General features: G+C 42.1%; 1 protein-coding gene across 4 annotated transcripts; it reads right to left on the bottom strand.

The window, feature by feature from the left end:
* Positions 1–12,504: 12,504 nt before the first annotated feature.
* On the bottom strand, positions 12,505–23,417 carry CCNA1 (cyclin A1). Of its 4 annotated transcripts, none has more exons than XM_059995718.1 (8): positions 23,347–23,417; positions 22,486–22,674; positions 19,363–19,609; positions 19,052–19,176; positions 18,158–18,381; positions 16,633–16,837; positions 15,558–15,671; positions 12,505–12,683 (listed from the first exon to the last, which is right to left on the bottom strand). In XM_059995718.1, the coding sequence occupies exons 2-8, from the start codon at positions 22,648–22,650 to the stop codon at positions 12,669–12,671; spliced, it is 1,095 nt and encodes a 364-aa protein (XP_059851701.1). In that variant the 5' UTR covers positions 22,651–22,674; positions 23,347–23,417; the 3' UTR covers positions 12,505–12,668. The 4 variants fall into 4 exon arrangements, with proteins under 4 accessions (XP_059851701.1, XP_059851699.1, XP_059851700.1 ...); XM_059995716.1 differs by lacking the exon at positions 12,505–12,683 and adding an exon at positions 14,040–14,220; XM_059995717.1 differs by lacking the exons at positions 12,505–12,683; positions 23,347–23,417 and adding exons at positions 14,040–14,220; positions 23,160–23,266 and having other exon boundaries at positions 22,486–22,671.
* Positions 23,418–26,513: the final 3,096 nt, after the last annotated feature.

Here is a 26,513-nt window from a genome sequence, read left to right as displayed (position 1 = left end):
AAATTTTACTAGAAGTACAGCTTGTGAAATAAGCTCAGTTTTGCTCTTATACCACCTGAGATGAAAAAAGAAAAGAAAAAACAGATCTGGAGCTCTTGGAACATAAGCCGAATGCTGTGTATAACCGGAACATAGTTTCTTTCTTATCACACATGTCCCTTCCCTTTACCTCAAGATGTCAAAAGTTATTCAAGGGCATGATGGAGCCTTTCCTGAGAGAACATTTTAATTTTGTTGAAATACCAGCTCTTCTTCTGTGGCTGTGGTGATGGCTTTCTTACCTCATGCAATTTCTCTGAACAGTCATAGAAGCCTTTACTAAAGCTTTCAGCAGGCTTTAAATTGAGCTACTGCAATTCTCTGGTGTTTTCTTCTCCACAACATGATCGGGCTGAATCCTGTGATTGTTACGTGTGCTCTCAGGGTGAGCAGACAGAAATTCGAGCAGCCATTACCTGTTGCTGGGGTGGATCCAGATAGAATCAGAAAAACCTTCCTGTAGATACTAAGGATCAGAATTCCATGGTCCTAGGAATAAACTATGCGATCTTGAGTCAAGAGGTAGACAAATAAGCATGGATGGAGGAGACAGGACCACCTCCTTTTCCCCTTCTTATTTTGGGTGGGTATGAACATGCCATGGTAAGTAGCATCAGCTTTGAACCTGGACCATCCAATCCATTCTCCATTACTGCAGCCTGGATGAGGTTTCTGAACAGATGCTATCATGTTGATCCCCCGTTTACAATGATTCACTGACTCTCCAGTGTCCTCAGGATAAAGTCCAAATTCCTTAACACAGTTTAGAAATATTTTACCATTTGACATCTGCCGATATCACCAACCTCAACCCTTGCTTCTCCACTCCAGCCGAACAGAACAACTTTGGGTTCTCAAACCCAGCCAGGTAGGCTTGCTACCCACATCATTCCTGCCACCTGGATATGCCTTCTCCAGTCCCAAGTCCCTTGCCTGACTGACCCCTATTCATCCTTCACATCTCAACTCTTCCCGATTTCCCAAGCCTGACTTTGGGGATTCTCCTCTGTGTTCCTCTAAATCCCTGCATTTATCCAATCACGTTGGATTGTAATTAAACCTGTTCATTCTGCCATATTTTTGATGCATATGTATCTTGTCCTGCCTGTGTATCCTAGCACCCAGCACAATATTAGCACATGAGAGGCCCTTGGTCAATGTTTACTGAATGAACAAAAAACTGGTTCCCAAACACAAGAGCATGCCCGCCAGTGGACCCTAAAGTTGTAGGCACAATGCCCTGTTCCTCACTTCCCATTCAGAATAGTCTGATCCCCCCATCAGGACACTGAATAAATGTTGAATAAATACTTTGCAGACCAACATTTCAAAGTTGGTCTGCAAAACTGAGGAGATTTTCACTTGAAACCATTAACCCTACCTTCTCCCCTTCACGTCTTCAAAGTCTCCCTGACTTTAAAGGACTCATAAAGCCCCCTCCACTCTAGGGAGACATCCCTGACTAATGATGCCATATTGCTTGCTCTCTTTCTCTCCTTCCAATCTTCACAGGTCCTCATTCTGCATCTTACTACTTAGCTCTTTATAGTGTAATATCCTCTTGTTCTCGTACTGTTTTATATTTACCCCATTCCCCAATTAAACTGTGGTTCCCCTCAGCACAGAAATTAGTTCTTACACTTCTTATTAAGTGTCTCATAGAATCTAGAATAATGCTCACTAAAGTGGCTGTGTCTATCTATGTCTCTTACCATATACTTTCTGTTTACATCTTAAAATCTAGTTTCCCCTACTAGAGATGTTTGATCCTCTGTTGCCTAATCCATGTCTTACGGCTTTTTCACCCCTTGTATAGGTAATGTGTGTGTTACCCACACAAAGAAATGTTTGTTGTAGTTGATGACAACAAGGATGATGGTTTCTCTTCAATAAATATTTGTTGATTATTTAATTGATTTTCCATGGCAAATGCATTTCCAATCTGAGAAGAAAAAACCCACCTTTGTGCCCAATCATCTAATTAGTAGGGCTCCAGGAACCCAAAAATATCAGGTCCCATTTATCTTTTGCATTTGAGCTTGAGCATCTCCATGCACATGCCCAGGGACCCCAGGGATGGAACGCTCCCTGATAAGTTGCAGATTTTTACTGTGGAACATTTGCCTGTAAAGAATTATTATGTAATGAAGAGCACACATTTTGCTTAATTTAAGTCTACCTAGCAGAAGGCAAGTAGCATTTCATTACCCCAGCTGCTGATGCGTTCCTTGTAAGGATTGTATTAATTTTGAGATTTACAGCTGTAATGAAGACATTAAGAAATGAAGTCCTAGAATTCTGCTACAGTCCAAAGATGTCAGGATTAAATTTATGGTCAATAATATTCACACATCAACAGCCTAAGATAACAGACACTATCATCACTCTTTTGTTGCGTTATCTTGGGATCTAAAATTACTCGTCCTACATTGAGTAATGAAGATTTATAACCTTCCTCTTCCCTTACAGAAGACCTCACCTTCTCTAGATATATAAGCCTTTTTGTGGAGGAGACAGGCAGATGCAGAATGTGCTTACCCCATAGAACATTACAGCAATGGCAACTCTATTGATAAGAGAATTTGTCCAGAAATCCTTGGATCCCTGGTTAGTATTAATATCAGTATATTATAATAGCAATATCTGTTTTGAAAATAATGTTGGAATGTATCTGTAGCACTGATATTACTTTTACTTCTTTGATAAGTACCCTGCAATCTTTAAGGACCTAAAAACCTAGGTTCCTAGTCTTGCCTAAAATGGAGAACAAAGGGTAACATGATTCCTTTCTACTCCCGCCCAACCCCATTAATCATGTGATACCAGTGAGAACAACAGTAAGCTCTCCAATATTTCAGTGTTGGAGAGGACCAGGAAGGACCGTTCACATTGTACCCCAGGTGTACAACATAGTATACTATGTGATGTGAATTGATGCCCTCAGGTTATGCAACATGGCGGATGGGAATGTCTCTTTTCTCCAGGGAGGCATGCCTCAATTTACTTACATGCATTTGGAACCAGACCCTGAAAATGTATGCAGGACTAAGGACTCTGAATTCCCTCTTTTTTTCAGGTTAGCAGTTGCATTTCTCATGTATTCTAGCTAGGGACCCCAGGGAATGTACCCTCCCTGATACATTCCTCCTTTTGGCAGAGGAGCAACATTTCTATTAAAGACTTAAAGCAAGATTAATGGATAATAGAAAGAAATATAGATCTGACCTCAAAAAATGATCAGTACTGGTCAGTGCGGTGATGCACAGAGATGTGGGGCTGCTTGCCTAAAATCATAGATGCTGAGGGGAAAGTGTCCCAACTTTCCTAAACACTAGTTTATTTCCTCTCTACGTGTGTGCTTAAGAAGATCAAATATCTTTATTACTTATTTCTCCAATAAAAATTTATCAACGAAATTCAGTATGTCCCTAACTGGGTCATCATCTTCCCTCCCAGATTTCCTTTGTTTGCTGTTGTTAGTGCATCAATACTACACTAGACACCCCAGCGTCTCCAACTCTTTTCTCTCCTCATTCCATGCAGTTGCGAATCATATTCATTCAACCTCTAATAGTATTTCTTGCGCCGTCCTTCCTTTTGTCTTTGTTGCTGCGCGCAGGCTTTCTCTAGTTGCGGTGAGCGGGGGTTACTCTTCGTTGCAGCACGTGGGCTTCTCATTGTGGTGGCTTCTCTTGTTGCAGAGCACAGGCTCTAGGCACGCGGGCTTCAGTAGTTGTGGCTCGTGGGCTCTAGAGCCCAGGCTTAGTACTTGTGGCACACGGGATTAGTTGCTCCATGGCATGTGGGATCTTCCAGGGTCAGGGCTTGAACCCGTGTCCCCTACATTGGCAGGCGGATTCTAAACCACTGCGCCACCAGGGAAGCCCCGTCCTCTCCTTTTTATTTTCATTTTCCTTCTTCTAGTTCATGACTTCAGTACCTCTCACCCAAAGGATTCCAGAAGTCCCAGCACCATCTCTCAATATTTCTTTCAAATTAGGTACAGCATTGCTAGAGTAAACTTCAGAAGATGGCATCTGTCCCTAGCTCATAGGCTGTAATGACTGTCCACTGCCTTCCCCTCAAGCCTTTCACCTTCCTTCTCTTCACTCACCTTAAGCTCCAAGCTTACAGAACCTTTCACGGACACTCCATGCTTGGCTCACCTCCATGCCTTTGTTCAAGCTGTTTCCTCTGCCTGGAGTGCCCTTCTCCATAACTCTGAATGCCTACTCTTTACCCATCTTTTTTTCTTTTTTCTTTCAGTTTAAATGACCCCAAATTTCCTTGATCTTCTAGCTAGATAGAGCCTCTCCCTCTGCTGAAGCCCCATGGCATTTTCTCTCTCTGTGCTTCTCTTGTGGCACTTTTAACTTTCCCCATCCTAATTATTTTTATTTGTCAATTTTCTTATCTCTTCTGCTTGACTCTGAATTCCCTGAAAGCATGGACCATGGATTAGTTTTCCTTCTATCCCTACACTTGCTTGTGAACTAGGTGCTCAGCCAATATCAGATAAATGAGTGAATGAATGAATGAAACGTGGCAAAGGCAACCTCTTATTGAGTTTCACCACATATTATGTTATTTAATACTCCTTTAGTGCAACGTACTATGTATATTATACAGCTTCATTGTTCAGTGTGGCAACCACTAGCCACATGTGGTTATTGAGTGCTTGAAATGTGGTGTAAGTCCGTGCAGGGACTTGTACTAGGCTAGCTTGCAGACCCCAGATTGCAATTATCTGCCGATTCTGCATAAACCCATTTTTGCTAGAGAAATATCTTGTAGTCTGTTTGTTTCAGGTCAGCATGTCTATGGCTGCCTTCATACTACAATGGCAGAATTGTATAGAAAGAGATAGCTGAAATAGAGACCATATGGTCCGCAAAGCTTGAAACAGTTACTATCTGGCCCTTAGCAGAAAAAGTTGGCCAATCCCTGGTTTGCACTTAAGAAAGTGATAGAGACAATGTAAATAATCCAGATTAAACTTTTTAAATGTGTCATATGTTTGGTCATTGCATCGTGAATAGTATAAAAAACTGAAGAACTATTCTTCCAGTACTCAAAGTCATTGACAAGTGAGTTCCAACATACATCTTTCTTGTTTTATGTAATCTTATTCATTGACTTAAATGAAAATATCTACCAACATTCAGGTAAGAGCTATATCCATTTCTCAATTGCAACTATAGATTGGCCATGGATGTAAGAGTTTGGCAAAAATCAACAAAAGTATTCTGTAAGAATCATTTAGCTATATGGGATATAGAGTGAAGAGTATTATATATTCTATTATTATATATTCATAAATTGTGTACTACATATTCTTTACATTTGTACAATTTATAATATATATATGTGTGTGTGTATATATATATATATAGTTGTGAACATTTAGCACATCACTGGCTAAATTCCTTTCCTCACCTCATCATGTTCTTACCTCCCCTAGAAATGAGAAACTCCCAGTTGATTCAGTGAGACGTTGACCATTTCTTCTGTAGCAATATCATCCTGATATTCTACAATGTACAATGACAGCAACTCAGAGATCTAGGGACAGGATGAGTCTAAAATAAAGATTGGGTCAGGGCTCCTCTGAGAGTTTTTTCCTGAAGACTGGGCCTTAAAACAGCCTATTATTCATGCTTTAAACAGAATTTCTGAACTGTACCCTTGACTTCTCATCAGAGTTTTTGGCTTAGATTATTTTCTCTTGGAATCCCTTTTTTCTTTCCACATTCTCCTTTCTCTAAATTAGCCTGGAATCCTGCCTTTCAGGACTCCTAAAACATAGAACTCTCGTGATAGTCCCTGTTACAAGAAAAATTAACAAGCCGCAAACAGAATCCTTTGCTCCCACGGACAGCACACCAAGACTTCGTTGCAGTTTCAGCCTCTTTCAAGATTATGACCTTTATAGTCAATCGGAAATTTTGATTAGCACTAGCAAGGTAGTCTGCAAGGTAAGACCACTTACATTTCCTCCCCTCCAAGATGTCCAGGCTTCAAATAATTCTCTTTTCTTTGCTAACTTCCTTGCCCCACCCTCCTTCTGCCTCTGAAAGCCTCTCACTCTGTACGACTCCTGGGAGTATCTCTCTACTTGCTAGAGGGGATGCTCCCCGATTCATGAATCACTGTATAAACCCAATTAGATCTTCAAAGTTATCTTACTCTCTGTTGAAGTTTTGTGTTCTAACATCTCGCAGGTGACTTAAAGCTTAGACATCTCCTCCTAAACCTGCCTGGTGGAATGCTTCTTCCTTCTTTCCTTAACCTCAATCAAAGTTACATAAACTGAGACCGCAGGAGCCATCACTCAAATTAAACCTAGCCTCGGGCAAACAGTAGGTAAAAGAGAACTTAAAGGATTACAGGCACTTCTTGCTCTCAGCCAAGTTTTTCTAACCAGGCAGTGAAAGCAGGACCTGTTCAAGGCCATTCAATGCAGAAGGTGGGTGTTAATGCTTTCATCATTTCTTCTTCTGAAGCTGAGGTCGTCGAGGTCACTCACAGAAAATACTATTTTTTTCCTTATGGCACAGCTAATCCATCATCAGAAACTAAGTGTCACTATATTACCATGAAGGCAAATGCATCAAAGCTTTGAATGCGTAGAACACTGTATTCTCTCATTATTTTCTAAATGAGGGAAATGTAAGCTGTTTATTTAAAAACTGCTCACTTCCCCTGAGCAAATGTGTTTTAGGCACCAATCAATGCTTTTATGTAATCATTTCAAAATTGGAGAGCCAGTTTAAATTACAACTATAATAAAAATTAATAGCGTGGCTTTTTTGCAACATTAGGCGTCTGAAAAAAAGCATCCCTTGACTTTACCATGAGACTGTGTTACCAACTGATTTTAAAACTACCCTGACCATCTCCTGGTTAGCTCAGGCTGTCATTGACTAACACCCACCTTTCATCAGCTGACTATGCTCTTACCAAAACAATGTGAAGTCAAATCTGCTTATATTTTCTCAAACCAAGGAAATACAGGGAGTGTAATGTTTTAAATAAGCACGGTTGTTATTCTCTTAAGGATAGAAGAGCTTAAAAATAGTTGTACCAATCTAAAGAGCCCTTATTCGTGTATTTCACATATTAAAGTAGCACTAAATATTTTATTACATCCTTTTGGAAGTTTGGAAGTTAAGCAGTTACTATGTTTTCCTTCTCATGTTTTTCCAATACATCGTCCAAAGCGATAAGATTTCTAATATGGAAGGAAAAGATAGATTGATTATGTTTAGTTAATGAATTGTTGCCTTGAAATGCTCCCCTAAGCTTATGAAATTCCTCCTTAAAACCGTTTAATTTATTAGAATGGAGCTCCATTTAGTAAATGGCTAATGGTCACATCATTCAATGCGTTGTATACAATAGCTAATGCTTGACAATGGGTTATGATTATGACTTTTATTATCTCATAGTAAGCATTTTGAATAATTTATTAATATTGATAACACTGATTAAATAAGAAGATGGGCTTGTATATCAAGGCTTTGCTATATAGGATGGAAATTTCTAATTCCAGAAAACAAAGACATATGTACATATACCTCCATATATGCATGTATATCTCTGTATATTTATAGATATGCATTCATATGTATAATCTGCAGTGACTTTGTTTTGCTCAAGTATAATTCACTTTTCTTGAATTAGACAAATAAAGCCAAAACAACAGCAGCAACAAAGACAATCATAGCCTCCTCCAATTGTTTAGAGTCTTGAGTTTCATGCTACCTGACATTTTCATCTTCTGGCAGCCCAATTTTCAGTTCCTCCCTCCTGTTTGGCCAGAAATGAAACCTTGACAACATGTCACATTCCCCTGAAATCTGATTATAAATCACATCTGTGTGTTTTCTCAGCAGCAGGCAGGAGCTTCATATTGGGTTGCAGAAATCTACACAGCTGGAGCTAAACTGTGATTTTATTCAAACACTGCATGAGAATTGGAGAATTATAGGCATAGCTAATAAATAGATCTCTGAGAAGAGATAAAAGACAAAAGTGGGGAAAAAAAGACAAAAGGGGGTCAAACAGAACAAAGAAACACAGGCAGAGGGATACAGTGTGGTCTCTGTGGCAAGTGTTGTACAGGAGACTGCTTCCTATCAAAATTCCTATCAGGGTGCCATCCTTGAGTTAAAGTTAACAAACACTGACTGTGCTTACTATGTTCTGGCAATGATCTAGCTCTGGTGATACCAAGACAAATGAGACATGGTCCCAGTCCCGAGGGAGCTTAGAATCTAGGAGATTTATACACAGTGTGGTGAGCTAGTGATGTACAGAATGCAACTAGGAAAGAGCAGTGGGACATGTGGCCAGAAATGCAATGGGATAGAGAATACACCTTGAAGGAGATGAAGCCTGAGCTGTGTCTAAAATCTCTCACATTGATGCATAATGGGAAGACCGCTGGACTTAGAACCAGAAGAAGATGGTTTGAGTCCCAGTTCTAACGTAATTGCACATTAGCTGTGGGATCTCTGGCAGGAATCACAGTAACTAACGGGCATCACCTCTTACTGTGTGCAGGCAGCCACTATGCTATAGATGTCAGGTGTATCATCTACATTGTGGGCGAGACCCAATTATTTTCATTACTGTTTACAGATAAGAAAACTGCATCCCAGAGGCATTAAGTTATTTGCTTGTGGTTAAGGAATGAGTGAAGTGAGTGGGTTTGAGCCACTGCTGTCAACTACCATTGCAGACTTAACTCTAAACTTGCCAAGACCTGGGTTAGATTTTTGTAAAATGGGGCTAATAATGCCTGTCCTATTTAAGCTCGCAAAATCTTGTGAGGATCAAATGAAATGGCATAGTTGAAAGTGATTTGAAAAGTGTATATACAATAAAAATGCAAGATAGTAATTCTTTTTCCAGCCAGTGTAGCATTGAATTCTCAGGCACTGTCACCCCGTTAACATATGCAGTGGTTAGTCTCTCCAGCCCAGAGCTACAAAAGCTCTGCGTGAGAGGTCAGCATGTTTAACGGTCAGAGAATGTACCAATTGCTGATGCCTCCAACCACTGCACACATATCTGTGGACACAAACCATTCTTGCCTAGATCCTCCACTCTCACTATTGCAAATACTATAACACCTGGGGCTCATAGTAGTTACCGGGCACACCACGAGGCGTTGCTCAAGGAGAAGGCTTGCTGGAGGATTCCATCTGAGGCCTATCCATCCACCCACCCCCTTAGACCCAAGCGCAGGGCTGCTCCGGGAGAAGGAGCCATGAGAGCTCCTGGATCCTGAGCTTGAGCTTTTCACAGTTTGTGGAGTTCCTTTCTCATTAAGCATCCTAGGTTGAAGTAGGGGGGCAGTCGAGTATATAGTACCATGATATGGCCAGATCTGGGATGCTTGGCTTCTTGAGTTAACGAGAGAGAGGAAGGGAAGGAGAGAGAAAAGCTTTGAGGGCCTCCCCCCATAAGCAAAGGCCTCACCCATGGTCTTCTTCTGCTACATGGTTGTGGGATGAACATTTCAGAGCACAGGAATGATATCTAGAGTTTAAATGCTGACTTTCTATACATTCTCAGAGTTATACTGCCACATAGACATCATTAAGTGGTCAAAAGAGAGTGGGGGGCTTCCCTGGTGGCACAGCGGTTGAGAGTTCACCTGCCAGCTCGGGGGACACGGGTTCGTGCCCCGGTCCGCGAAGATCCCACGTGCCGCGGAGCGGCTGGGCCCATGAGCCATGGCCGCTAAGCCTGCGCTTCCGGAGCCTGTGCTCCGCAACGGGAGAGGCCACAACAGTGAGAGGCCCGCGTACCGCAAAAAAAAACAAAAAAAAAGAGAGAGAGTGGGAGGGTGGCAGTTGGCTCCGTCTTCAAGTTCAGTGTTTGTTCCAGAGGCAGGATGGAGAATCAAATAGAATATTACTTTTTTAAAATCCCACCTTAAATGTATATAAATCTTGGCTCACTGCTTATTTCTAGCAGATATGTAATTGTGAGGTCTAGAGTTGACAGCAACTCTTAGAGCAAAGAAGTTGAATGCATTTATCAAATCTTGTAGAGTCTAGTCTGCAAACAACACACTAAACTCTTATATTTCTGAGTTAGGTGCTGTAGGGCAGTGCCTTTCAAACTTTAATGTGCATGTGAATCACCTGGGCGTCTTATTAAAATTCAAGTTTAGATTCAGTAAATCTGCTGTGGGGTCCAAGCTTGTGCATCTCTAACAAGCTCCCCAGATGATGCTGATGTTGCTGACCCATGGACCACACTTTGAGCAGCAAAACAGTAGGGGATGCAAAAACCAATAAAATAATATCTCTGCTCTTAAGGAGCTGGTATTTTCCTACAAGATAGACTATTATATTAATGCTTCAAAATACCAGTGTGAAACTTCTCAGATTATATTTTTTAAATTATGGAAAAATATATATAACATAAAATTTACCATCTTAACCATATTTAAGTGTACAGTTCAGTAGTGTTAAGTATATTTATATTGTTGCGCAACCAATCTCTAGAACCTTTTCATCTTGCAGAACTGAAGCTCTATATCTGTTGAACAACAACTCCCCCATTTCCCCTTACCAAGCCCCTGGCAACTCCTATTCTACTTTCTGTTTCTATGAATGTGACGACTCTAGATACTTCACAGAAGTGGAATCATACAGTATTTGTCTTCATGTGATGGGCTTGTTTCATAACCTTGGCATAATATCCTCAAGGTTAATCCATGTTGTATCATGTGTCAGAGTTTCCTTTCTTTTTAAGGCTGAGTAATATTCCATTGTATGTATGTACTACATTTTCTTTATCCATTCATTCAGTATTTGTCAATGGACAGATAATTTTAAGAACCTTTGAATAATTTTCAAAACACAATGCCCAAAGGATTCTCCTATATATAATACTTATATTTACCTTGGGGTCTCAATTCCTCTCAAAAACCCAGTGCCAAAGGGTTATAAATTTTTAGCATTCTATACTGTCAGACGTTAGTAATCAGAACTTTAGTTTCTCTTGAATGTGATAATAGAATCACTAAAAGCCTAATAACATCTCAGACATTTTTAAGTATTCCAGAAATCCCTCTTGTGTCAATATTTAATATATAGTCAGTCACTATCTTGGTGATTTGCATTAATGGCATTTAACAGCTTACCCACAGGGGACCCAAGGAAGACGGCTGTTGCTTGCCTGGGTGACCCCTCCTCTGTCTGGGTACCAGGGCAACAGCTATAATATCAATTGCATCTAAGCAGTTAGGAATCTTGCTTAATATAATCTGAAGGATTCTTTAAGTTCAGAACACTGAAATAATTGGATAAGACTATGAAAAACTTATACAAAATTTACTAACAGATAATTTAAACATAGCTGTACAAATCAAATTATAAATAACATAGGAATTAAAATGTAGATCAGCTTGGGTAAACATTAATTAATCCTTTTTCCCTAGGACAGCATTTCCGATCCGTGTTCCTTGAAACATTAGTGTCCTTTTAAACATTGACAGGTTTGTGTAAAGAACATTTTCTCTAGTCAAGTACATTTGGGAAATACTGTTTATTCCTACCTCTTAGGCTTCTGGGTGAGTCTGGGGCCTCCCCAAAACAGACATCAAGACAGGAGTAGATGTGCAAGAAATTTATTGGGGGAACACACCACCTATGAGATAAAAAGGGGAGGAACTGGAGGAGGAAGGGAGAGCCTCCCGATCACGATGCTGGTCCGACGCCTGTGAAGGAGAGAAGGGAGAAAGGAGGGCTGCATATGAAGAGACCCTGACTATTGTACGGTGCTAAGAAAGTGTTCAGAAGGGTGTTTAGGAGACCTCTCTTGTGAATCCTCTTAGGCAGATGGAGGAATATGTAAAGACAGCAGAGCCCTGGATGTGCCTCTCAAAACAGCCACTGTGTTCCCCATTCTCATCTAAGACATGCCTTTTGTTTCAAGACCCTAATGACAGTTTTCCTGTATCATCTGGTTTCTTATACTGAAATGAATGTAAGAATTATGAAGAGAGTGAACTTTGTACAATACATGGATACCATATACTCTTACCTCCAATTGCGATTTTTTCCTTTTAAACTTATTTTATCCAAATGTACTTTGAAAAGCTTTATGCTTCCCAGCAATATCACTTTAGATTTGATTAACTTGAGGGCTAGTGATCGCCTATAAAAGGTGTAATCCATTCATTCATTCAACAAAATATTATTGAATCTCTAGGATGAAGCCAGATGCTAGGAGGACAGGGATGAAATGTGTGCTCTAGGAGGGGAGACAAGACAAGTAGAAGCCAGTTATCATGAGAGACATTTACCCTGAGGCTGATGGGGTTGTGAGGCCAAAGGCTAGATCTAAAGAATCACCTCGGAGGTTGCCAAGCAGTAAAGGGAAGTGGGAAATGTTTAGAGAGAGAGATCAGCGTGTGGGAGGGAGTAAAGGAAGGGGGAACAAGGCGATCAGGGAACTAGAAGGGACTCGGCACGGTTAACTAAAGCAGAAGCTGTTAGAGCGGAGTGGGCAGGGTCTGGCTCATTCAAGAGCCTGCATGCCCCCATCTCATCCCGGTGGTGATGCGGAATTGAAGAATTCGACGCAGGAAAGAGATGCCATCAACTTCATTTCAGAGAACCCTGGAAACAGGGAAAAGGAAACTGAAGAGCCATCAGGAGGTTGCTACAGTGAGGGGTGCATATGAGAAATGACGGGAACGAAGCCAAGGCAGTGACAGCCGGAGCACGAGGACAGAGATGGATTCAGGCATCGGGAAAATAACCCCTATTACGTTTTCTTTCTGTGAGACATTCTACTTTGACGTATCATCTCAACGTTATGCATCTTTCCCAGCCCTTCTCTAGCCCTAAATGTCAGAACTGCCACATCACATTGTCCACTCCAAACAGATACGTCAATCTTCCCACTTCCCTGGCTCTTGCTTTCAGTGCTCGCCGGGGAGGAAAAGAGAGGAAAAATAAGGCTGAAATGAGATGCTATGCCATTATTTTAAAGGCCTAAATCCACATCACCCCTTTCTGTGAAGCAGAACACACACCGCCAGAAGGCCAGTGTGCCTCCAGGGCTACTAATCTGGAGATTAACAAAATTTCTATTCAATCCCCAGTAAGCACCACTCTCCCTCAAGGCCAAGTCTATTCTTGATTTGCCTACCAATCTTTAAAAGAAAGTTCAAACAGTGTGTTTTTGCTTCAGTTTTCCTTATCTTGTGTACTATGTAAGTGCTGCTGAAAGGAGCCATATATGAATATGTAGTGAGTTGAACTGTAGGATCCTGAATGATTTGAGTTTGAGCTGCATTTAGCATGGATATCTCCCAAGGGATGAATATGAGAGATTAGCTTAATTATTCTGAGGTCCCATCCTCTGGTAAAATTTTCTTTTTCTACCTCTCTGAGCATCTTCTAGGGCTAAAATATATGCTTGATGAGTGACTAAATCAAAACTGGACGTTGACATAATGGTATCCCTTTACAAAGTAAGCATCATTTCCCTGACTTAGAATTAAATGTAAATTACCTCTCAGAGTTACCCGACCAATTCAGTCCTCAACCCACTGTCTTTACTGCCTAGGGTCCAATAGAGAAACTAGAATAGACCGTGCTTGTTTACATCCCTTCACTAATCTGTTTAGGCTTGGAGTTCATCCCTTGCCAACTTATGGAGACCTACATGAGGAGTAAAAAGACAGGAAGGAAAGAGTCTCCGAGTAGCTATTTACCACACATGAAAGTCTCTGGATTCCTCAGAACACTTCATCCTAATAGCATGCCAGATTTATAAAACCAACACAGAAGCGTTCTTGAAATAAAGATGACATTTGTAATACTCTCAACTAAAATTCCAGGCAGGTGTGTCAGCCATGGAAATCAGTAAATAAGCCTAACACGTGGTCAGAAGGCAAGTTGTTTATTCTTTAGGAAGTTTAGACTATATTACAAGCTACCAATGTCTAAGAGAACCTCAATACATTTACATTCTAAAAAATATGTCATCTATATCATAGCAACACTAGTTTGACCCAACCTGCAGAAACCTATAAAAATCAAGACCAATTCTGTTGATCTGGAGATTAAGTTCTGAAAGCGCTTCGGTTCTGAAACTTATCGTAGAGGAAGGACTGCGGGTGGTTCCACGAGAGACACGTGCATGTACCTGAAATAAGACCCAAAGCAAGTTCAGCACAAGCCAAGGACTTTGGTTTCATAAAATCTCATGTGGGCCACAGAAAACTTTCTAGTAGTTTTAACAGAAAGGAAGGAGCTGGCTGACTAGATGTACTACAATGCTGACAAGTTATAAATCTAGGCCCCTCCAAACTGATTTTCTTGATTTGACATGAAACCTTACTCTTCCATCCTCGCACCAGATATGCAATTTGTTGTGTTTTTAATTCTGAAATTACTATCACTCGTTAAAGCTTTAAATAGTGAGCCCAGGTAAGAGAATCTCAGGAGCTTACTTTGAAGCCTTGTACTTCTCCCTAATTGCTTGCTGAGGTCGGTGGGGAATACCCAGGCACACTTTATGTAGCTCACTCAGGCAAGGCACAATTTCACTTAATGAATAGCCTGTAAACGTAGCAAGGGTTTCTGGCTAATCAAAACAAAAGACAAAAGAAGAAAATGGCATCATACAGCTTTATAAGATATCAGAAATCTGAAGATAAAACGGTGAAATAAAGGAGATTAATCACTTAGTGAGTATCCATGTTCATCTCAAAAGAAACTGTAATCCTTCCTCAAAGTCTTTAGAAATAAGATATTAGGAAAAACAGAATTCTAAATTTGCTCACATTGTACAATTATAATGCTCAATTTGGGGACAGTTTATTCTCTCATGAGCAGGATTTTTTACTGGCCTCTAAAGGGCCTCGACTTACCTGTACACTCTATTTAAATAGCATATGAATGAGTCTTAGCCAAATTCAGAATAAAAACTAAGAATTCTAGAAAAATAAAAGTAGATGCCCCACTCTTGTAGCACAAAGTGAGCCTTCAGAACCAAATCTAAGGGGCCCATCTCTAATCTTGCCAACCGTCACAAGCCAAGAAGCAATGCTAACTGCCCTGTTCCTTTGAAAGCCTGATACAACCTCTGACCATCCTAACTGGACCCAGGTTATTTTACACAGAGGGGAAAAGTCAACATCTTTTGCCTTGAAGTGGTCAATGCTTATACTACAACAGCCCTCCTTGCATAAAGGTGGGTGTTGAGGTTTCCAGACCTGCTTCCATTCAATGAGCTTGCCACCACCATCCCCTTGACTTCCTGCAACCTCTGCTCCCCAGTGAGCTAAGCCACTGAGTCCAAGCCATGAAGACTGACCTGCAGTACTCAGCGGCACGTTGTAGTCTGCTGGCAAGGCAACCAGTTCCTTATTAAACTAACTCTCCTTCACAAGAGGCCAGCCCATTCTAAGCCTTCAGGGTTACTGAGCAGACTTTAGATAGGCCTTGAGGTTCATCTAGAAAGAAGCAACAAGCACTTACCCAGAAGTACCTGTTCACAGTATAGTTTGCCAGGCAGTAAGCAGCTGCAGCGATCAGTGAAGGAAGGTATTTCAAGAACGGGTCAGCTTCAAGGAGACTCAGTTCTGCTACATACTAAGCACAAGAGAGAAAATCTCATTGGAATTAGGAATTTGACTAAGGTTACAAGCAAACCTAGAAATGTCAAGGGGACAAACTGTGTCATCTTTGTTCAGTGTGCATCTAGTGATGAGTGCAGAAATAGATGCACAAAATTATTCACTGGGTTAGTAATTGCTATGCCTGTCCATAACCAGAATAACATTTACGTTGTAATGAATTTCAAGTAAATTTCAAAACGGATAGGCAAGTATTTGGCCTAACCATACAGTATACATGATGGGTTACTTATACTATAGTAGTGCAGGTTTATGCTGGTCAAGTAGCATTGCTCTGGCCACTGGAGCAGACTAGAGCCTTCAGCCAAAGGCAAAAATATGTCCATGTTAAAGCTATTAATTTATCAGGCAAATACATGCAGTTCATAGGCTAGAACAGTACCAGTGGGAACTTATCAAATTAAAAGAAACATATTGGGAAATTTATAGAGACATCCTTATTACTCTTTGCATGGCATATAAATACCAGATATATTAGATCATTATGGATGGAAACCAAGTTTTCCAAACCAATACTTTAGTGCCTTCAACTAAAGTTTAGAACTCCAAATGACCAAATAGTGCTTCATTACTTAACAAGTTAGGATTAGATTAGAGCCAAATAGAGCCATATTTATCTTGTTCCCATTCTGTAAACCTAAGAGGTATTGCTTGTATGTGGTCTGTATATAACAAGAGAACAGTTTCCAAGCTTAAATTTTTTCTAAGACCTGGGTGATTAGACAACCCGTGTCTGCCAAACACGATTAATAGCAATGTCTCGTAAGCAAAAGTCATGTTCTTAGAATTAGTTCTCTTCCAGTTGCCAAAAAGCTTTTCTGGGCCCAAGGCAAAGAACTGAAAAGGAAGGAAGAACTGAAGGAGGCTGCTTTTTTTATCCATTTGGCACTGAAGTTCTTGGAAGTCATGTGGCCTACCTTGGCCAGGTTCTCAGTCCTGACACACACCCCTTGCCTCCTTAAGTACTGAAGGAGAAACTGGTTGGTGGTTGGCACTGTCAGGTCAAAAGCCAGGACCTTCAGGAGCAGGTGTTCCATTCTCAGCAGTTGTTGTTTTGTGTAGGTATCATCAGTTATAAAGACAAACTCATCTATTCCAGGTGGATATATTTCTTCATATTTCCTACAAAAGGGAAAGAGTTTGGGGAAGTAAAGCTTCGACCCTGTGCTCTCCCTCTTGTGCTGTCACAACCATGCCTGTCACATGGCCCTTGCAGACTTAAATATCACTTACAAATCACGAAATGGTACAGGTGTGAAAAGAGGAGGAGCTTGTTTCCAGAACAAGAACATGAGTATGACAAGGATATGTCGTACTTACTGCTACGAGATAGTAAAGAAACAATTTCCAACTGGGAGTTTTAGGTTTTGGCTTCTGGTATGCTGAAAGATTCTGAATGACAGACATGTGGGTGAATTCCTCTTAATTCTATAGACTTCAAATCATCTTTTGTTTTTGTTTTTGCGGTACGTGGGCGTCTCACTGTCGTGGCCTCTCCCATTGCAGAGCACAGGCTCTGGACGCGCAGGCTCAGCAGCCATGGCTCACGGGCCCAGCCACTCCGCGGCATGTGGGATCTTCCCGGACTGGGGCACAAACCCATGTCCCCTGCATCGGCAGGCGGACTCTCAACCACTGCACCATCAGGGAAGCCCCAAATCATCTTTTGGAAAAGAATGTTATGTTGAACACAATGGTAGGAAAAAACTCCTTTGGTCTTAGATTTTTTTGAAAGATCATGTTCAGTTTTCTCTATTGAATTAGCAAAAGATGCTATGTATCCAAGAGATAGATAATGATACAATTTCACAGTTATCGATTCTTTGGTTTTGTTTCTCCTTTCTGTAGGGAAATGTTTGCAATATTTTAGGCATTAATAAGTATTATGTCTGAGACCAGAAGAATAGAAAGGAAACTACCATTCACTAGCAGGTCACTTATTTAAAAGAATATTAGCCACAACCTAGCCCTTTTCTACACAATTAGATATTGTTATGAATGATTGATAGTAACAGGGACCAGCTAAAATAGCTTATTCACTATAACCAAATAAACTGTGTTATTATGAGTCACTTGCTAGATCATGAAGAGAAGACTTTTATGTAACCAAAATCTCTTATAATAGGACATTTACTCATACTAGAATACAGCCAAAAGACTACACCACAAAATAGTTAAATTGGATCCTGAATTTGAGCTGATGTCTGCCTTAGTCATGATATTGAACTTCTTGTTAAGAGGATCTTAAACATCCAAATGGAAAAGTGAACATATGGTAAGACTCAGATTCTCAGTAAACACTGTAAAAATGATGACATTCTATCAAAGGAGGCATGAATAAGTTTTACTTATCGAGCACTGCATTCCTCCAATAAATGGGAACGGAAATCAAGTGTTTTGACAGGCTGAAGTTTCACATTATTTGAGCTGAAGAACACTTACGAAGCCAGGAGAAGAGCTGCTGTTCCTACAAGCTGCAGTTTCCCTCTCAGAACAGACATGCAGGAAAGAAACCTGTCCAGGAAGTTGACGGCCAGGTAGAGAGTCTCTGCCCGAAGCTTATATTCTTCTCCCACCTCAACCAGCCAGTCCACCAGAATTGTTCGCATGCCTTCTGTGATGTCTGGTTGTTTCCTCATGTAGTGCACTTTGGGCATGTGTCTTATCTGTTTGGGGAAAGAGTTTTGATATTCAAATAGTTGCTATGTTAGAAAGATTACACCACAGAACAGTTGCTATTTTAAAAAATCTCATGAGCAAAGGTTAGCAGGAAACTCAGTCAAGAGCCAGGTAAATCTTTACCATGATATGGAAGAAAGTGAGAAATTCTGGTTCTGTAATGCAATTAGTTAACAGATGACTTAAAGGAGGGGAAAAATGGCAATAATCATTATCCCCAAGAGTGAAATACTTAACATACAAACCCTTTTTTTTTTTTTTTTTTTGGCGGTACGCGGGCCTCTCACTGCTGTGGCCTCTCCCGTTGCAGAGCACAGGCTCCGAACGCGCAGGCTCAGCGGCCATGGCTCACGGGCCCAGCCTCTCAGTGGCATGTGGGATCTTCCCAGACCGGGGCACGAACCCGCGTCCCCTGCATCGGCAGGCGGACTCTCAACCACTGCGCCACCAGGGAAGCCCCATACAAACCCTTTGAGTCAAAGAGAAATAGTCCAAATAACTGCTACTCACCTCACAACTATTATTTTTCATAAATGTTCTCATGTTTAGATGTCATAAGAATGCCATTCAGTAATGGTTATGGCCAAGAGTGTATAACTATCTTAATATGAAGTGCTTGGGGTGCTGGCAATTGAAGGAGAAGTTGGGAAAACTCACTTCAGCTTCTCTAAGGTACTGATGAATTTCTTCAGCATATTCAGTCACATTTATCACATCTGTACCAAAATCTGATGCATCTTCAGACTGGGAGTAGAGAGATGAATCTACCAGCATAGGGGAAACTGCAGGGGGTTCAACAGTATCAGGTAAGAACATTTAATTTAAAAACTAGTTCCATCCACTAACCCTCTACTGGCAGTTGTGAAAATAGTTACTACTCAGGGTGTTCTCTTGCTAGTTATATGCTACTAAATGCTGCAGATGATTACAAAGACAGGGTACCATCAGCCACAGATGAGTCCCATTACCTGTGTTAAAATCCAGCAGGAAGTGAAGGTCTGACTTGAGTGTTCTGGTGTCTACTTCATAGGCATCCTCAAATGCCATCCCCTCTCGCCCTGTGCAGCTGTCTCTGTCGCCTTGCTCAGGCTTGTCCATGTACATGTCAAATCCTTGCTTGGCTGGCCCCTGAACCCCGCTGGCAGACAGCGCTTTCTTTCCAGCTGGAGGGAAGACATTTTCTGACCCAGAGAAAAACCTGAGTGCTGTGATCCCCTAGAAAAGGGTTAAGTTTCTTGTTAGAGGCCACCCCGTAGCCCTCATAGGTGCTAAGAACCCATGTGACTCAAACCAGCAGGCTGGAAAGATGAGAGGAATCTTAAATTGAAATATCTATGTCTGCAATTGAATTTCAGAAAATGAAGCTTCCCAAGGATGACTTTGCCCTTATCTTCGTCTACATTTGACATTTGGGAAAGGAGCTACCTAAAATTTGTCATCTTCCTCATGTATTTATCAAAGGGAACTCAAGATTATAGAAAAAAAGAAAAACTATAGCTCTCCTCCAAAGTGAACTAGGTACCACATGTGGATGGAAAATTGTAAATCAGTTTTTGTGCTTGTAGCATGACAGGCTTTTATACCAACCCAGCAAGGTTCTTGACACATAGTTACTGAGTTCCTATTGTCCTCCTTAAATAGTTAACTTTTAGTCAACAGGCTCCTGTAAAGGTCCCATTTAAACCTAGTTACTTAGAAACATGATGATTTTAGAAATGCATACTATGCATAAATTCTCCTATAAGATGTAGAACCTTATTATATGACATAATGAGAATAATACATGAGGTTCTGGACATTTTTTAAATACAGCCAATAGTATTTTCTCAGCAAATTAGATGTGGGGTGGAAGAAAAAGAAGGGTCAAGGATGACAAAGGTTTTGGGGTTGAATTACAGGAAGGATGGATATTCCATTTACTGAGATGAGGAAGACTCTGGGAAGAGCAGTCTGGGGCCAGTGTTGGTGTTTGGTTTCGCCTAAGTTTGAGATGCCTACTGCATGATCCAAATGGAAACATCAAGTAGGCAGCTCACCATGTGAGCCTGCAACATAGCTGAGAGGTCCAGACTGGAGATAGAAGAAGGAGTCATCAACAGATAGATGGTATTTAATGCCAGGAGACTTGAAGAGATTGCTAAGGGAGTGCGTGCAGATTGAGATCAAATACTAAGCCCTGGCACACTCTAGCTTTTAGATATTGGATGAGGAAGAACCAAGATATTGAGGAGGTGTGGCCAGTGAGCTAGGTGGGAAACCAGGAGAAAGCCGTGTTTTCCAGGCTGAGAGAGAAGAAACTATTTCAAGGAATAAAGAGTGATCAATAGTGTCAAATGCCGCCAATCAGTCAAGTAAGGAAAGGATTAAGAATTGAGTCAAAGACAACAAGAGAAGAATTTGAGACAGAGTATTCATTCAACAAACACTTGCATGCTACCCTGTCCAGGCACTATTCTAAACACTGGAAATACAGCACAAAACCTGATGTGCAAAATCCTCATCCTGATGGAGTTTACAGTAGGCAAACTCTCAAGAAACACTGTCGTGAATGGGACAGTTGCTGCCAAGAGCTTTGTAGCTGAAAGGTTTTTAAGACTGAAAAAAAAAAAAAATCACAATATATTTGCATGCTTCTGGGTTTGACCCAGTAGAGAAAAGAAAACTGAGAAAGAAGAGCTGATGGAATGATATCCTTGAAGAGGCAAGAGGGCATCAGGTGTGCTGCACACATGGGGGTTCACCTTACATGAGAGCAGGGACACATGGGTCACGAAGCAGGAGGGGGATGGCAGAGTATATGATACATGGGAGCATGTGGAAATTCTCTTCTGGGTGCATCTATATTTCTAGGAAAATAGGATATAAAGTTATTAGCTGAGAGGAAGGATGGAGATAGAGGCTTTGGAGGATAGAGAGAAGGGAAAGTATAAGATAGACGGTTTCTAGAAGAAGGTTGTAGAGGAATAGAACCGGGAAATGTAGAGGTAGTGCCTGGCAACATAGAGGTTAGCTAACGGTTATGAATTTAAAGTGAGCATAGGAGTAACTACCAATTCATGAGAGGTTTTAGACTTCAAGTTTAAAGAAGTAAACATCGCTAAGCAAATTAAGTTTGTTAAAACCACCTTTACTCAGTTTTTTCCAAAGCTTGTAACAGATTACTTTGGGTAATTTTCTCCCATAACTAGATGCCACCAAAACACAGATGCCTTGAACAGTCAGTAGATGAGTCAGTAGATGAGGCTTCTGACCTGGCCTCCATCATGGCTTTTTTTGGGGGGTGGGGGGTTCTTAAACCTCTCAAATTTTCTCACCTATACAATGGAAAGAATACCTGCCCACCTATTCCACTGTACTATTGCCAACTTCATTCCACTATAGATGTGCAGTACAGGCTTAAGGCACAGTTATGAGAAGCTTGCTTAATAACATACTTGAGGAATATTTTTTTTAATTTCAAAATTCATTCTTAAGGATCCAAACTCCTCATTCGCATTTTAAGTGTCTGAATTTGTTTACAGTCTGTTAAGGGAGGTACCTTTGATCAGTTAAGCACAAGCAACTGATATCAGATGGCCCATGATCCGTTTGCCTAACTGTCCTTTGTCCCGAGGAGAAGCCGACTTTTGAAGCATGCATTTGGAGGTAATCTAGTATAGCTGATCCAATCCTGATTCTAACACCATCACCAATGAGCTTAACAAAGGTTATCCAGGATGCTTCAGGCACAGCCTAGATCAATCTGAATACCACTCCAATCTGGAAGATCCCCAGTTCCGTAGTTTATTTTGGGGCATTCACATTTCCTTTTAGCCCAGAACTTAACTGACTTTACACATACTTGACCTAAACAGTACGTGTTATTTCCTTGATATTGGCAAAATAAGAAAGAAAATTATTCATGTTTCTAGCTGGAAAAGGGACCTGACAATGTGATCTTTAAAAAAAAAAAAAATGTCCCTATAGTCCAGATTCCATGGTTGAATACTCAAGAAGAGTTTGGAGGTAAAATTTCAAGAGAAACCCACCTCCCACCAAGACATGAGAGCCCTTCTCAGCGAGCAGCCTTCCCGGCTCTTCTCAGGCATTACCTGGCCACAGGTCCTCCTGTACTGCCCATTCTCAGTTAGCACCCCTAGTACTGTTCTTTGTGGCGGATCCTGGCCAAGCTGGGCTCTGGTTATCATCTGACAGGCATCAGGACCTCGGGACACTGGAGCCAGCACTACTCCACTCTTGGAGCTGCTGAGATGCATAGCCTCAGTCTCCACAGGCTACTGCTAGCAAGGAAGGAGAAACAGACAAGCTGGTTAGTCAACCTCTTCCACCAGGGGCTCCAAGGATGCAGTGAATCTCCAGAAGAGAGAGCACTGTGACAGATATCTTCCCTGCAATTATTAGGGCTGAAAGGGCCTAAGCCACCGTGCGAGCGATCAAAGCTGCTTTGAACCAAAACAGTGATTTGAATCTCTCCAGGCTTTCTTCCAAGATCTGGCTGACAGCTGGTAGGAGAGAGAGAGACGTCTGACAAACCTCCAAGCCGAGACGCTAAGCCCCACGTTAATTGGGAGTCCAAATCTACAAGCCCGTGTCTTTCCGGGCTATTATGCTTATTCGTCACCCCACCAACCCCCTGCCTGCAAACAAATGACCCAGGATACATCACTGTGGGAAAGTACGTCCCTTTCCCAAGTGATAAGCAGGGTGCTCTTCCGCGGCCCTCCTCCCACAAGTCAGAAGTCCCCAAAACCTGCTTGGAACCCACAGCGGGCCTCGCTCTTCTCCGTCTTATACCTTTATACATCTGTCTCAAACAATTAGCAAGTGCACACGAAGACTGGGAATGAGGAGCCGCCGAAGGGGGCGGGGCGGAAGGAGACAGAGATGTTAATAGATTCCAGTCAGGGAGCCAGAGTCCCAGCTTTGGTGGCCCAGCGCTCGGAGCTATTTACTTTCAACACCTCCTCCCCGCGTCTGTTAAATCGGCCAATCAGCGGAGCTCCTGGGCCTCGCGGGGCCGTTTCCATGCCAACCGCAGGGGGCGTGCGCGCTCTGAGGCCGCATCGCTATGGCGTCCCCTCACCTGGCATGTTCCGGGCGGACGCAGGCGTCCCCTGGGCGTTCAGAGCCGGGTGGGGCCAACCGGCGACGGGCCCCGGCTCGTCCTACCCGGACCTGCTCGGGCGTGCTTGGGCGTGCCTGGGCGGGCGGTCGCCGTGGGTACCTGCGCCTCTTGTGGCAGATGTTTGGGAGGGAGGAAGGAGGCCCACCCCGCGATGGCCGGGGTTTGGAAGGGACTGTTTCCTTGAACCCGTTCTCCCAACAGCCGCTAACTCCTCCCGCTAACGTCTTTTCCGCGGCCCGCTCCTGAGAACCTTGGCTCGGGAGAGCGACGCAGGGCCCTCGGGGCTGCGCAGGCCGCGGCGCCTTGACAGCGCCCGCCTGAGAGCGCGGCTCGCTCCCCTTCCCCGGCTCACACACCTACACCTCCTCCCAGAGAGAGGCCAAGTAGCAGCGAGTTGGCACCAGGTTTGCTCCGGGGCCTCTTAATTCGTGGTGGCGGCGTGTCCTCGGTCATTTTGGGTCCTTGCGTAACAGAGGCCGCGCCTGGCTGGCCCGGGTTTGGTGCATGTAACCTGGCAGGGCGGGAGAGGAGATCTGGAGTTTTAGGGTCACACGTGGTGCTCGCAGTCCCCACGAGAGGTTTTCCGCGACGGGTTCGGCAGCCACAGCGTGAAACTGGTCCAGGAACGCGGAGATAGTGGCCCAGGAAGAGGAAGGAACGCGGGTGGCAGCAATGGGGCCTGGGACGTTGAGGGGGACAGTGGTGAGGCTCGGAACTAGGGGCTGGGTGGGGGGCCTGGCCACGTGGGGAGGGAATCCTTGGGTAGGGGTCCATGGCAAGGTGAGGAGGAAGCAGGGGGCCTAATTTGGGGTAGAGGTGAGGGTAGGGAGAAGGGGCCCTGCCCACTCAGGAAGGGAAGAGAAGTCTTTGGAAACTAGGGAGGCCTGGCACCTGCAGAGGTAACTGGCAAGCCAGGTAGAAGAATCTTTATTTTTTGAAAATATTCGTGTGTGCGTACGCGCGTGCACACACACATATTACATATGTTACTGCTTTTGTCTCTTTATTTTTTTAAACACCCATCCCAAAGTTTCTAAAGCAGACCACTAAAACCATTCAAATGGCCCTTTTAAGAACTGGTTAGTTATCACCTTATTTTGAATGGAAATGATTGTTAATCTTACCAAAAATTTTTTCTTAAGTATTTATTAATGTGTTCACCCAGTGAGCTGGGTATGCATTAATTTAATGGGAAAATTGAAGTATTCTACAGAAAGTGAGGATGAAAGTGTTTGTTTGAGTCAGATGTTAAGAGGCAGTTGGGAAGCATCTTGGAAATCAGTGCTGGATGCAGGAGGAGAGCAGAAATGGATTTTGTTTAATATGAAACTAACTTCTATACGTTTATCACCAACTTTCATTGGGAGGCAGCGATCCGATCCCTTTGCACCCTGCAATTCCTATGCCTCTGAATATGAAGGCAACACGGGAACTCTGGTAACATCTTGATTGTGACAACAGATGTAGGCAAGCACCAAATGCTGGGCTTTGCAAAAAGGTACTGCTCTCTGGTGGAGGAAAAGAGCCTTTCTGCTCCCTTCCCGCCTAGCGCTGCTTTTGGAAGTCTTCTTGGGACCCCTCCTCCACCTGATAACACTGTTGTGATTTCTGGGGACGCTGAAGGCCTCAGTGGTGGGGATCCACTTTGGACTCAGGAACAAGTTTTGCCAAGATCCGGAGATGCTTTGGCAGGACTAGAGTTCGTGCACTCACCGTGACCTGACCCTCTGTACATCCCTTTTGATCTGATTTCCTTGACAAAAGTGACCGAGAACCTCATACTCTGCCTTTCTTCCAAATCAAAGGAGCCAGTGCAATGTTTGTTCCTAGAGCCTGTCTTGATCCTCTTTTCTGAGATTGAAGCTCAAGCAAGGAAAGGGTAGCGCTGGCCTCCTGGAGAGGCAGCTCTTTGAAGCTGGGTGTCCTGACTCAAATCTGGTCAGGACCAGAAGAGGAGGCTAGTAAGGTGTCTGGAGCCTCTCAGCTGTCTTTAGTCTGAAAAATACCTTTTAAAAAGAAAACAACTCTTGACCAGATGGGACCCTTGGATTATTTCATACCCATTTTCCCCTACCCTCTCTCATGTGAATAGCTGCAGCCTAATCCGGCCTTAATGAATATGAAATAGTATTATTATCATTACATGTTACCATCTTTCTTCTTTCTCCATCCACTTTGTTAAACTTGGCAAAGGGAAATGATATGTGGCTTATGAGTTTCTTGCTGTGCTGCCTTAGAATTCAGTATTAAATCATTGAAGTCCTCTGCTCAGATCTTAAATTGGAGAGTAATTCAGGTGAACTTTTATGTATTTTTTATATGTGCATGCATATAAATTCAGATATTTATATAGCTTGTGCAATACTTATGGATTTCCAGAGTTTTTTTAAAAAATCGTCACTAAATATTTGAACAAGTAATGATTGATGGCATAAAAACAAACTCAACTAATAAATAGGTGCATGTGCCTCGGAGCAACTAAGTGCTGGAAAACTTGGCCTTATAATTAGGAAAAATAGGAGAAGAGAGAATAGAAAGGACTTTCTCACAAATTATGCAGTTTTAGTGAGATTCATAATTATATCAATAATTTTGCTATTAGTGTAACAAAATCAGGATTAGGACTCAAAGTTGAGTAGATTTTCAATGTCTGAATAATTAAACTATTAATATATTGAGAAGTGAACAATACATTTTATTACAAATACATCTTTAATGTCTAAAATATTTGGTATAACTTATATGCTAACATAACAATTTCTTAGTATAAAAATTTACTTGGTCAGCATTTCCAGCCTGATATTCAGTGCTCGGCTAGTTTTGATGCTAGGATTAATTTCCATGATAAGGATGACAGCTGAATTCTTTACTAGGGATTTTTAAATCCCCAAGTCCTGTTAAAGCTGATTCCTCCCCCCTCCAAACTTCAATTCAAAGACAGTCTTTTCTGTTTGCCGGCAATTACCTGGCAGTTCAGAAGCTGTTATTACTTCT

This window comes from Delphinus delphis, chromosome 18 (genome assembly GCF_949987515.2).
Source record: "Delphinus delphis chromosome 18, mDelDel1.2, whole genome shotgun sequence".
In the NCBI taxonomy this organism is placed as follows: domain Eukaryota; kingdom Metazoa; phylum Chordata; class Mammalia; order Artiodactyla; family Delphinidae; genus Delphinus; species Delphinus delphis.
This window is presented reverse-complemented; position numbering and strand designations above follow the sequence as displayed.